This window comes from Oncorhynchus keta, chromosome 30, assembly GCF_023373465.1.
Source record: "Oncorhynchus keta strain PuntledgeMale-10-30-2019 chromosome 30, Oket_V2, whole genome shotgun sequence".
In the NCBI taxonomy this organism is placed as follows: Eukaryota; Metazoa; Chordata; class Actinopteri; order Salmoniformes; family Salmonidae; genus Oncorhynchus; species Oncorhynchus keta.
In genome coordinates this window covers 40,232,450-40,246,207 of record NC_068450.1, presented here as the reverse complement: position 1 = coordinate 40,246,207, position 13,758 = coordinate 40,232,450, and the positions used below count along the sequence as shown (strand labels likewise).

Genomic DNA, 13,758 nt, shown 5'->3' with positions numbered 1-13,758 from the left:
AGGAGAGCTTTGTACACGTCTCTGTGTGTGGAGTAAAGGTGGTCAAGAGTTTTTTTCTCTCTGGTTGCACATTTAACATGCTGGTAGAAAGTAGGTAAAACTGATTTAATTTTTCCTGCATTAAGGTCCCCAACCACTAGGAGCGCCGCCTCTGGATGAGCATTTTCCTGTTTGCTTATGGCCGTATACAGCTCATTGAGTGCGGTCCTAGTGCCAGCATCGGTTTGTGGTGGTAAACAGACAGCTACGAAGAATGTAGATGAAAACGTTCTTGGTAAATAGTGTGGTCTACAGCTTATCATGAGATACTCTACCTCAGGTGAGAAAAACCTTGAGACTTCCTTAGATTTTGTGCAACAGCTGTAGTTTATAAATTTACACAGACTGTCACCCCTTGTCTTACCGGAGACAGCTGTTCTATCCTGACAAAAAAGTGTGAAACCAGCAGCTGTATGTTATTCATGTCGTCGTTCTGCCACAACTCGGTGAAATAGATATTACAGTTTTAATGTCCCGTTGGTAGGATTTGCGTGCTCGTAGTTGATCTATTTTATTATCCAATGATTGTACGTTGGTTAATAGAACCGATGGTAAAGGCAGATTACCCACTCGCCGGATCCTTACAAGGTACCCAGACCTACTTCCCCGACATTTCCGTCTCTTTCTCCTGCGAATGACAGGGATGAGGGCCTTGTCGGATGTCCAAAGTAAATCCTTTGCATCCGACTCGTTGAAGAAAAAATCTTCTTCCACTAATGGGGTGAGTAACCACTGTCCTGATATCCAGAAGCTCTTTTCGGTCATAAACATTATGTACAAAATAAGTTACAAATAACCTTTTTAAAAACACACAATAGCGCAAATGGGGGGATAAGGGACCGTAAAACGGCAGCCATCTCCTCCTCCTCCGGTGCCATGTATGCATGTGGGCACTGAGATGGATCCAACCTAGACATTTTTATTTAGAAATAATCATGCTACGTTTGCTTCAGTTGCATTCCATTACTGAGAGGAAAGAAACGCAAAACTGGCACCTGTCATTATTTCCAGCACTTACTGATCACAATGATTTGTTTATGCTCTTTTCGGTTATACTATTTGTCCCTCCTCTCTTATTTAAAGATGGAGTCCAGACAGGATACTTTAGGATACCTTCTGAATGGCTCTTCGTTTTTCCAAACTGCCACCTTTATTTTTTCATTAAATTGAGTTTATGACGGAGGCCTGGTGTTCTTTATTATAGATGTGAAGATATTACAACATCATGTCTAAGTGATACAAGGCTACACCAATGCATTCCAAGTGCATTCAGAAAGTATTCAGACCCCTTGACGTTTCACACATTTTGCTACGTTACAACCTCATTCTAAAATGGATTAAATACATGTTTTCCCTCATTAATCTACACACAATACCCCATAATGGCAAATCAAAAACAGGTTATTAGAAAATGTTTGCAAATGTATTAAAAATACAAAACAGAAATACCTTATTTGCATAGGTGTCCAGACCCTTTGCTAAGATACTCAAAATTGAGCTCAGGTGTATCTTGTTTCCATTGATCATCATTGAGATGTTTCTACAACTTGGAGTCCACATGTGGTAAATTCAATTGATTGGACATGATTTGGAAAGGCACACACCTGTCTATATAAGGTCTCACAGTTGACAGTGCATGTCAGAGCAAAAACCAAGCCTTGATGTTGAAAAAAATTGTCCGTCGATCTCAGAGACAGGATTGTGCCGAGGCACAGATCTGTGGAAGGGTACCAAACATTAGCATTGAAAGGTCCACAAGAATACAGTGGCCTCTACTCTATCATTCTTAATTGGAAGAGGTTTGGAACCACCAAGACTCTTCCTAGAGCTGGCCGCCCGCCAAACTGAGCAATCGAGGAGAAGAACCTTGGTCAGACCTTGACCAAGAACCCAATGGTCACTCAGACAGAGCTCCAGAGTTCCTCTGTGGAGATGGGAGAACCTTCCAGAAGGACAACCATATCTGCAGTGGCCAGATGGAAGCCACTCCTCAGTAAAAGCCACATGACAGCCAGCTTGTAGTTTGCTAAAAAGCACCTAAAGAACTCTCAGACCATGAGAAACAAGATTCTCTGGTCTGATGAAACCAAGATTTAAATCTTTGGCCTGAATGCCAAGCTTCTTCTCTGGAGGAAACCTGGCACCATCCCTCTGGTGAAGCATGGTGGTGGCAGCATCATGCTGTGGGGATGTTTTTCAGCGACAGGGACTGGGAGGCTCGTCATGATCGAGGGAAAGATGAACGGAGCCAAGAACAGAGAGATCCTTGATGAAAATCTGCTCCAGAGCATTCAGGCCCTCAGACTGGGGTGATCCTTCCAACAGAACAACAACCCTAAGCACACAATGCAGGAGTGGCTTTGCGACAAGTTTCTGAATGTCCTTGAGTGGCCCAGCCTGGACTTGAACATGATCGAACATCTCTGGAGAGACCTAATATTAGCTGTGCAGCTATGCTCCCCATCCAACCTGACAGATCTTGAGAGGATCTGCAGAGAAGAATTGGAGAAACTCCCCAAATACATGTGTTCCAAGCTTGTAGCTTCATACCCAAGACTCAAGGCTGTAACCGCTGCCAAAGGTGCTTCAACAAAGTACTGAGTAAAGGGTCTGAATACTTATGTAATACTTATGTATTTTTTTTTCTGAAACCTGTTTTTGCTTTGTCATTGTGGGGCATTGCGTGTACATTGATGAGGGGGGAGTTTCATACATTTTAGAATAAGGCTGTAACAGAACAAAATGTGGAAAAGGTAAGAAGGGCTACACTTATCACTTGTGCTTGGCTACAAAATGTATAGGTGTCCCCATAGGCCTAATACTTAAATTGAGGAAATGGGAATATAATCATTATTTTAGCGATGCACGGTATAAAGCGCCCCCCCACCCTGCTGATGTGAGCTGCTTTAGAGCACACTTGCATTAATACGTGTTTACCGATGAGACAGGGATTTATTTATTTTATTGAACCTTTATTTAACTAGGTAAGTCAGTTTACAACAAATTCTTATTTACAATGACAGCTACCCAGGCCAAACCCTAACCCGGACGACGCTGGGCCAATTGTGCGTCGCCCTATGGGATTCCCTGCTTTCAAATCTGTTGCCTAAATGGGTTTCATTAAATAGGCCTAGGCACTATATTTTTTGTATTGCACATTTAATTAAACTGACGCATATATACGCTAGCATTCGAATGGTGGATTAACAGCCCAGCTTAAGAATTAACTCCTGATTTACACATTTCTGTCTTCACTGTTTCCCTCTTGCGCAATTCATGCATCTCTTCTGGCATCTCCACTGGCCTCTCTCTCTCTCTCCATCCTCCCTCTATTCCTCTTATAGCTCTTGATCAGTTGCCTAGCCCAATGCGTGTTCCAGAAATTGCCATTTTTGTCAATAAAAATATAGAATTGGGGAAAAAGCACCTTGCTCTTGTTTGCTGGATATAAAATAGGCTACAGTGTTCACACAGTGAACTGGCAGGGATGTTTGAATGGCGATGTGACAATACAGAGGCGGATGCAAGATGCAAGCAACGATGGTTTAATGAATACAGTTTACAACAGCAACAGGACAGACAGACTGTACTCAGACGGAATCCGACCCAGGGACTAGGGCGCATCTTCCAATGATAGCGTGCTGAGAAATCCAGGGGAGTGTGTCCGGATGGGTAGGAAGGAGCACAGCAGATAATCCACACAAGGGTGGCGAGAGAAGAGCACAGACACACGACACAACCTCAGGGAAGTAACAACGATCTGACAACAAGAAACACTGGTTACAGAACATATAAAGGGAAGATAAGTGGTTCCAGCTGGCGCAGACAATCAGGCCGAGATTGGGAACCACGCCCACACAAACACGGGAGAGAGAGAGAGAGAGAGAGAGAGAGAGAGAGAGAGAGAGAGAGAGAGAGAGAGAGAGAGAGAGAGAGAAAGAGAGGCAGTGGATTCATGAACCGTGACAATACCCCCCCCCCTAGGAACGCCTCTTGGCGTTCCCAGGCGAATTTACCTGTCGATTGAAATCATCGATAAGGGAGTGATCCAGAATGTCCCTAGCAGGTACCCAACTTCTCTCCTCCGGGCCGTAACCCTCCCAGTCCACCAGGTACTGGAATCCGCGTCCCCTCCTTCTAGAGTCCAAAATACAATTGACAGAAAAGGTGGGTTCCCCATCAACAAGTCGTGGCGGCGGGGGAACCGGGACCGGCGGGTTAATGCGTGCCTGAAACACAGGTTTTATTTTAGACACATGAAAGGTAGGATGAATTCTCCTATACGCCGGAGGAAGCTTGAGCCGGACCGCCACCGGACTAATGATCCTGGTGACTTTGAACGGGCCGATAAATTTGGGGGCAAGTTTGTTCGAAACGGATCGGAGTGGAATGTTCTTAGTAGAAAGCCACACTCTTTGGCCAACGACGTATACCGGAGGCTTCGACCGGTGGCGATCGGCCTTAGCCTTGGTGCGCGCCCCCACCCGGAGAAGAGTCTCACGGGCTCTGCTCCATGCGTGACGGCACCTCTGGATGAAAGCGTGAGCGGAAGGAACAGTGACCTCGGACTCCGTACTGGGAAAGATAGGTGGCTGGTAACCTAAACTACACTCAAACGGAGAGAGACCCGTAGCTGCCACTGGCAACGAATTGTGAGCGTACTCAACCATAGAGAGTTGTTGACTCCAGGAAGAGGGATTCTTAGAAACCAAACATTGCAACACTCTCTCCAAATCTTGGTTGGCCCTCTCCGTTTGACCGTTGCTCTGGGGATGAAACCCTGAAGACAGGCTGACACTCGCTCCCAGTAACCTACAAAACTCTTGCCAAAACTTGGACACAAATTGGGGCCCCCTGTCAGAAACTACGTCCATCGGCAGGCCATGTAAGCGAAAGACGTGATCCACGACAGCTACCGCTGTCTCCTTGGCAGATGGTAATTTAGGCAAGGGAATAAAATGAGCCGCCTTCGAGAACCGGTCTACCACGGTCAACACCACCGTCTTGCCCTGGGAGGGCGGGAGGCCGGTAACAAAATCTAGCGCGATGTGGGACCAGGGTCTCGAAGGGACCGACAGCGGTTGGAGTAACCCATCTGGGGGTCGATTAGAAGTCTTCCCAGTGGCACAAACCGAGCAAGCCAAGACAAAACTGTGAATGTCACGAGCCATCAGTGGCCACCAAAAGCGTTGCTTAACCAAAAAGCTAGTGCGGCTGACTCCTGGATGACACGCTACGTTGGAGCAATGCCCCCACCGAATAACATCGGACCGACACCCCTCCGGCACAAACAACCGATTAGGCGGGCAACCGGGCGGAGGCGTTACCCCTTCTAAGGCCGTTTTGACCCTCGATTCAACCTCCCATGTGAGTGTGGATACCACTAGGGTCCCGGGTAGGATGCACTCGGGAGTAGATGGGCGTTCGGAATGGTCAAAAATGCGAGAAAGGGAATCGGGTTTGACATTCTTGGAACCCGGGCGATACGAGAGAGAGAAGTCAAAACGTCCGAAAAGAGTGCCCACCGCGCCTGTCTGGAGTTGAGTCGCTTGGCGGTTCTGATATATTCCAAATTTTTGTGATCGGTCCAAACTATAAAAGGTACCCCGAACCCTCTAACCAATGGCGCCACTCCTCCAGTGCTAACTTCACTGCCAACAACTCTCTGTTGCCAATGTCGTAGTTGCGTTCCGCAGGTGATAACCGATGGGAAAGGAACGCACAAGGGTGCATCTTGTCGTCAGAAGAGGAACGTTGGGAAAGTACCGCACCTACCCCCACCTCTGAAGCGTCCACCTCTACTACGAACTGACGCGAGGGATCGGGAGCTATGAGGATGGGAGCCGAAACAAAGCGGCTCTTGAGTTTGGCGAATGCAGCCTCGGCTGTATCGGACCACCTGAACGGCACTCTGGGGGAGATTAAGGCGGTAAGAGGAGCGACTATCTGACTAAAGTTGCGAACGAAACGCCGGTAGAAATTGTCGAATCCCAGAAACCTCTGTAGGGCCTTACGGGAATCTGGGCTTGGCCAATCCACCACAGCCTTAACCTTGTCAGGATCCATGCGAATACCTTCAGTCGAGACGATGTAACCTAGGAATGGAACGGATTGTGCATGAAAAATGCATTTCTCCGTCTTGACAAAAAGTCCATTCTCCAACAACCTCTGAAGCACTCGTCTGACGTGCTGAACGTTTTCCTGGAGAGAAGAAGAAAAAATCAGTATGTCATCCAGGTAAACATATATGAACTGATCAATCATATCTCTCAGCACGTCATTGACGAGTGCCTGGAAAACCGCTGGGGAGTTGGATAGCCCAAAAGGCATGACCAAATATTCGAAGTGCCCTCTGGGGGTGTTAAACGCGGTCTTCCATTCGTCCCCCCTTATGCGAACCAAATGATATGCATTACGTAAATCCAACTTAGTGAACACGGATGCTCCCTGTAACCTTTCAAAGGCTGAGGACATCAACGGTAAGGGATAGGTATTCTTCACTATGATGTTATTCAACCCACGGTAATCAACGCAAGGACGCAGAGATCCGTCCTTCTTTCCCACAAAGAAGAACCCCGCCCCCGCTGGAGAAGAGGAAGGACGAATGAATCCAGATGCCAGAGAATCAGAGATGTATCTCTCCATAGCCTCCCTCTCAGGAACAGAGAGTGAATATAACTTGCCTTTAGGCGGAGACTCACCTGGCAATAATTCTATTGCACAGTCATAGGGACGATGCGGAGGAAGAGAAGCAGCACGGGACTTACTGAACACCTCCTTCAGGTCGAGGTATTCAACGGGCACGTTAGACAAATCCACTGCCTCCTCTAGAAACACAGAATCAGACACAGACGAACAGGCAGACACTAAACAGGACTCAAGACACTTGTTACTCCACATGGATATAGAATTATGACCCCAGTCAACTCTGGGGTTGTGTTGGGTGAGCCGAGAACTAATGGTGCAAGGGGTGAGTCCATGAGTAGAAATGATAGTATCTCAGTGTGATTGCCAGAAGTGATGAGTGTGATAGGTTCAGTGGTGTGAGAAATGTTGGGGAGTTCTTGACCATTGAGAGCGTTGACGGATATCTTGTGCGTGAGTGAGGTGATAGGAATCTGGAGTTTGTGAGCGAGCTTGAAGTCCATGAAATTACCCTCTGCTCCTGAGTCCAGTAAGGCTTGGGTGTCGTGCGTGTGGGTGGCCCATCTTAGTCTTACCGGGAGGAGAGTAGATGATGAGGTCTTCTCTGTGGTGACACCACCCGATAGTAGCCTCATGTTTACTACCGGGCCTGATCTTTTACCGGGCAGGAGTGGATAAAGTGGCCCGCTCTACCACAGTAGAGACAGAGTCCTTGGGATCTCCGCCTCTCCCTCTCTTCCCGGGAGAGGCGAGCTCTCCCCAGCTGCATGGGTTCGTGAGCGGAGGCTGAACTGGCCATGTTCCCGCCGCTGGCATGCCCGCCCTCCGTGTCGTTATACGGTCTGTTAGGGCATGCTCGGCGGCCAATACGACTCAGACGAGCGTCGACCCTCAAGGCTAGTTCCACTAGTCCATTTAAACTCCTGGGAAGGTCCAGAACATAAATCTCCTTCTGGATCCGGTCCTCCAGCCCATGCAGGAACATGTCCCACTGCGCCTCCTCGTTCCACTGACACTCTGCGGCCAGAGTGCGGAATTGGATGGAGTATTCCGATACTGAACGGTCTCCTTGGCGAAGGTCAGCGAGTAGTCTGGCCGCCTCCCTACCCGCCACGGCCCGATCGAAGACCCTTCTCATCTCCTCGGAGAGTGTCTGGAAAGAGGTGCAGCATGGGTCCTGGTTCGCCCACACCGCCGTTCCCCAAAGAGCCGCTTTGCCTGATAGCAGTGTGAGTATGAATGCTACCTTAGACTGTTCCCGGTTGAAGGTCCGTGGCTGCAACGAGAAATGCATGGAACATCTCGTAAGAAAGGCTCTGCAATAGTCAGGATCACCTGAATAACCTTCTGGTGTCGGTAGCCGTGGCTCTAGCTGGGAATCCGGCTCTGGCGGGGCGGGTTGAACTGCCGGTGTAGGTGGCGCAGCGGAACCCCTCAGATGTTGTAATTGTTGTATCAGCTGGGATACCTGCGTCGCAAGGGCTTGTACTGCCCGATCTGTGCTGGAGATGTTCTCCTCTTGTTGATCCATTCTCGTGATACTGCGGGAAATGAATTCGGTCAGACTCGTTGAACTCGCTGCATCCATGGTATGGTCAGATCGTTCTGTGACAATACAGAGGCGGATGCAAGATGCAAGCAACGATGGTTTAATGAATACAGTTTACAACAGCAACAGGACAGACAGACTGTACTCAGACGGAATCCGACCCAGGGACTAGGGCGCATCTTCCAATGATAGCGTGCTGAGAAATCCAGGGGAGTGTGTCCGGATGGGTAGGAAGGAGCACAGCAGATAATCCACACAAGGGCGGCGAGAGAAGAGCACAGACACACGACACAACCTCAGGGAAGTAACAACGATCTGACAACAAGAAACACTGGTTACAGAACATATAAAGGGAAGATAAGTGGTTCCAGCTGGCGCAGACAATCAGGCCGAGATTGGGAACCACGCCCACACAAACACGGGAGAGAGAGAGAGAGAGAGAGAGAGAAAGAGAGGCAGTGGATTCATGAACCGTGACAGGCGAGAGCTTTCTTGGTGTGATGTGATCACATTGGCTGGTGGTAAAACTGCAATAAAGAAGCTCATCTTGTATGGCAGAAGAAGATTATTTGTTCAAAAATCTAATAAGTAATCTAATAAGTAATCTAATAAGGATCTGGTGAGATTGTCTTTTTTTCCTTATATGCCTATGCCTGTGGTATACAGTATGTCTTCATTTATATGCCTTATATGACATACACAATTGAATACATGCTTGTGACGCATTTACTACAAAGATATGGTATGAAATATTTGAGGAGAAAAAAAATACAGTATATAATATTATGAGAAACATTTATGTTTTGACAATGTAACCTCTACAAAAGAAATGGTTTCCTTTATAGGTTTTACATTGTTTTTTATAAGTCAACATATAAAACAACATGACAATTATTAGGGATGGGACTCGCTACTATCGTGTCAAGGAAACAAAACACAAAGCGGATTTTACTTCTATAGGAAAACAGTCCTAATGTTGGAAACAAACGTCATTATGTTGTCATCCAGAGTCACAGTTACTTATTTTCCAAGCTAAAGCACACAACATACAGCAGGTTTTTAAAGGACCAAAGAGTTTGGTCTAGAGGGCTGCATTCCTGTAGTACTGAGAGATTAAATGCATTGTTTCGGTTATATAATAACTAACTGACCAACATTTACTTGAATTCTATTTATTTAGTTCTGTGTTTTTTGTAAGCCAAACATGCCGTTTCTCTAGAGAGAAATCAAATCATTCACCAAATAAATGAAGTCAAGATCTATATTGGGATGCTGGGCTGAAGGGAGTTGTAATTTTCATTAAGCAAATATTCAACCTAGTTCAGTGCAGAAACGTGGTAATAAACTACAATGACCATATTCTATTGTGCCTGTCCTTTTCCGGCTGGGACACAGATGGATAGACGTTTAGCCTGCTATGTTAGGTTAGATACACACAGACTGCATACGATACCATATAAGAGAGGAAGGTACACAACAACGATGAGAAGGGGGATAGAGAGTTTATGAAAGAATGCCTTCTCTACTTTGAAGAACGAGAAAAAATATTTTTTCAGACAGCGCTGCAGTATACTTAGGCAGGCTAGTCTAGATAAATAGGATGTACAGTATGTGGAGAACCGAAATAACATTATATGGTTGTCTGGCTGGCTGTTAATGGGTTTAATCTTTTTAAAAAAAGAATTGAAACCGAAAACCGCGATTATGTTTTAAATAATCTAAACCGAAACCGTACCCATGTCAAAAAGCACTTTTCATGCTATGGTGGAGAGTGGGGGTCAGACAGGCAATTTTGGGCTGAAAATATTTTTGGGATCCTTCAGATGATTTGGAAACGGTCGTCTTTCTGCTTTGTATGCGTTAGCCTACCTATTGTATTAAGAGCACACCTTTGTCACATTATTCACACACACACATTACACTGCCTAGAAATAAATATTGATCACCTATATTTGTTTCCGTCTGAAAATCATCTCACTCTCTAGCTGAAAATGTTTGTAGTCCAGAGCTACATATATATATATTTTTTTATTTGAGGCTTATTTATTATTATTTTCAAGTGCTTTGAGATTCTTTCTGTACTGAAAAGCACTATAGAAGCTGAATATATTATAATTATTGTTGTTATGAGAAAGTGTTGCTGTTTTAAAGCTAATTTCCATTAATGGTTTATGACATGTTCATATGCTATCTGGGGGTTGGGGTTTCACAAAACCCGTGGGGGTGTGTGCTAAGTCTGGAGTCTGGATTGGACCATATGGACCATATGCACAGCAAGGCAATTATTTACCATAACAAATTCATTTTCCTGAGTTTTATTATTTCGTCCGTCAATGTCATAATAGGGCATTTACAAGTAATTTCATCTGTCAAGTGTCCCACAGTATTTCCGATAGCAAGGTATATAGTATATGATGCATTTAGCTGCTTCTATTCCAATATAGGCTGCACTTATTGCATGTCTAAGAAATTGGATCTAAGCAAATTTCCAGAAAGCCCATCAAAATTAAATGCAAACAATGTCAGAATTGGAGGGGAAAACAGAGACTATACTAGAAACCATAGTATCAATCAATATTGATACATTTCACATTTAACAAAATTATGTGCAACATATAATTAGAATAAACATACCTGTCACTCCATACATGAGGATCCAAGCGACATAAGCTTGCATGATATTTAACTGTAACAGCAAACACGAGAAAAAATAAGTTTTAGTTTTCTTGCATGCCCCCAATGCGTAAAAACGGTAGACCAAGAACTGCAGTTACCATGATGGGCTAGGCTTCTTGGTAGTTGAGAAATAATGTCAATCAAGATGAGGTTGGCAAGCAAGGTAAGTGGCGTGTCTTGTGCCAGCAGGAGAGAAAACGATTCGCAACTGCTCCAGAGAATCAATTGCCATCAACTGGAGCGCTGAAATCTCCACTGCTACTCTAGGGCGAGTGCGAACCGTTTGTCATCAACAGAGGAAGAGGGAGACAGGGGAGAGTGAGAGAGAGACATACATAAATATATAAATATATATATATATACATATATACAGAGAGAGAGAGAGAGCGTGTGAGACAGAGAGGAAGATTACAGGCTGTGGCCATACTGTAGTTTGTGTCTGCAGGTAAAACGATGAAAACAGTTTCTATAAATGCATTTTTACCACAGCAATGAAGATGTTTGATGTAAAAAAGTTCCTTACTAAGGGTAGACTCAGCGATATGATGTAGGTGCACAAAGTAAACAGCATAGTGGGTCAATTTCCACAATAACTAAGAGCGTTGAAGCATGAGAATGAACTTCTTAGCTGTTTTGGTCGATTACCTACCATGCTCTAACCAAAAACGTGTCTATTTTTGTCTTAGCTGGAATGCTGTTTGCTGACAGATAAAAACATAATTGCAGGTTTACAAAATATTTGCACCAGGTGGTGCCTGGTTTTTACAGCAGGGGTTAAAAGCCACAAACTGGTTTAATGTACACTTGTCTACAATGCCTTCTTATTTTCCCTATTTGTTCTTCCTCCTGTGTTATATGGTAGAGAGAAAAACAGTATAGAACAGGTGCAAACCTTTTCCCTGGGCCATAAGTTTAATATTTCAACCCATTGTGTACAAAATGCTGATAAGACAATAATACTGAAATAGCTTCAGGTCGGACACAATTAATTTAGAACCAAACAATTATTTGATTAACATCAGAAACAGTGCTGAGCTATGGTTTTCAATTATGCCATTTCTCACACTTCACACTCTGACATTGATAAGCTTGCTCCAGTTCATTTCTGTAATTTTTTTTGTTCAGTAACATACTTGTTGAGTGGCATTGATGGTGCACGGAAAACTGATGCAGCAATGTCCTGTAGCGAATATGGGAGGAGGGGGGGGGGGGTGTAGACCAACTGGGCCTTAAACTCAGATCCGGTCTAACCCTAGCACCAGGAGGCATCCGGACCTCTTGATAAGGTTGCTAGGGGGTGTTAAAGGTAGATACAGTACTGTAGGACTACATTTGCACACAAGGATATACATTACACCGTAGATTAACTCTGAAAATAAACTCAGCAAAAAAAGAAAAGTCCCTTTTTCAGGTACCTGTCTTTCAAAGATAATTAGTAAAAATCCAAATAACTTCACAGATCTTCATTGTAAAGGGTTTAAACACTGTTTCCCATGCTTGTTCAATGAACCATAAACAACATTTTGGAACTGTTGTTAAGACACTAACAGCTTACAGACGGTAGACAATTAAGGTCACAGTTGTGAAAAATTAGAACAATAAAAGAGACCTTTCTACTGACTCTGAAAAACACAGAAAGAAAGATGTCCATGGTCCCTAGCTCATCTGTGTGATTGTGCCTTAGGCATGCTGCAAGGAATCATGTGAGACTGTGAGACGCCTAAGACAGTGCTTACAGGGAGACAGGACGGACAGCTGATCATCCTCGCAATGGCAGACCACGTGTAACAACACCTGCACAGGATCGATACATCCGAACATCACACCTGCAGGACAGGTACAGGATGGCAACAACAACTGCCTGAGTTACACCAGGAACACACAATCCCTCCATCAGTGCTCAGACTGTCCACAATAGGCTGAGAGAGGCTGGACTGAGGGCTTGTAGGCCTGTTGTAAGGAAGGTCCTTACCAGACAACACCGGCAACAACGTCGCCTATGGGCACAAACCCACCGTTGCTGGACCAGACAGGACTGGCAAAAAGTGATCTGAGTCACAGTTTTGTCTCACCAGGGGTGATGGTCAGATTTGCGTTTATTGTCGAAGGAATGAGCGTTACAATGAGGCCTATAATCTGGAGCGGGATCGATTTGGAGGTGGAGGGTCCATCACGGTCTGGGGCGGTGTGTCACAGCATCATCGGACTGAGCTTGTTGTCATTGCAGGCAATCTCAGACACCCCCTCCCTCATGTGGCACCCTTCCTACAGGCTCATCCTGACATTACCCTCCAGCATGACAATGCTACCGGCCATACTGCACATTCTGTGCGTGATTTCCTGTAAGACAGGAATGTCAGTGTTCTGCCATGGCCAGCGAAGAGCCCGGATCTCAATCCCATTGAGCATGTCTGGGACCTGTTGGATCAGAGGGTGAGGGCTAGGGCCATTCCCACCAGAAATGTCTGGGAACTTGCAGGTGCCTTGGTGGAAGAGTGGGGTAACATCTCACAGGAAGAACAGGCAAATCTGGCAAATACTGTATTTACACATGTTAAGAAAATAAAAGCAGTTGACAGTGAGAGTACGTTTCTTTTCTTGCTGTGTTCATGTAGAACAAGAGTTCGAGATATATGTGGACAGCACCTTCAATCTTCAAAACAGAAGCTGCTGAACATTGGAGCAAAACTAGATATACCCATTTTGTATTTTACTGACAGTGCTAGCCCAGAGCGTGGGAGGCTGACGTGCAAGTGAATGAAGGCTACTTACTCCCCTTCCTCCTTATTTGTATTCTCAACAAAGCTTCAGTCCATCAGTCCAATACATCAAACCTGTACTGTATTGAC

At 45.2% G+C, this 13,758-nt stretch overlaps 1 protein-coding gene across 11 annotated transcripts in view; it reads right to left on the bottom strand.

Annotated features, from left to right (window-relative positions):
• The window catches only part of rxfp1 (relaxin family peptide receptor 1), a 143,298-nt gene extending 132,100 nt beyond the window's left edge, over positions 1 to 11,198 (bottom strand). For 9 of the 11 annotated variants that reach the window (XM_052488425.1, XM_035744610.2, XM_035744615.2 and 6 more), the window contains exons 1-2: positions 11,008 to 11,198; positions 10,868 to 10,919 (exon numbers count right to left, since the gene is read on the bottom strand). Coding sequence is in view for 10 of the 11 variants with exons in the window: in XM_035744610.2 (XP_035600503.1) it covers positions 10,868 to 10,919; positions 11,008 to 11,010 (55 nt within the window). In the remaining variant the exon portion in view is untranslated. Of the gene's footprint in view, positions 1 to 10,867 lie in introns of all 11 variants that reach the window. The other 2 variants (XM_035744612.2, XM_035744613.2) reach the window with 1 other exon arrangement.
• Positions 11,199 to 13,758: the final 2,560 nt, after the last annotated feature.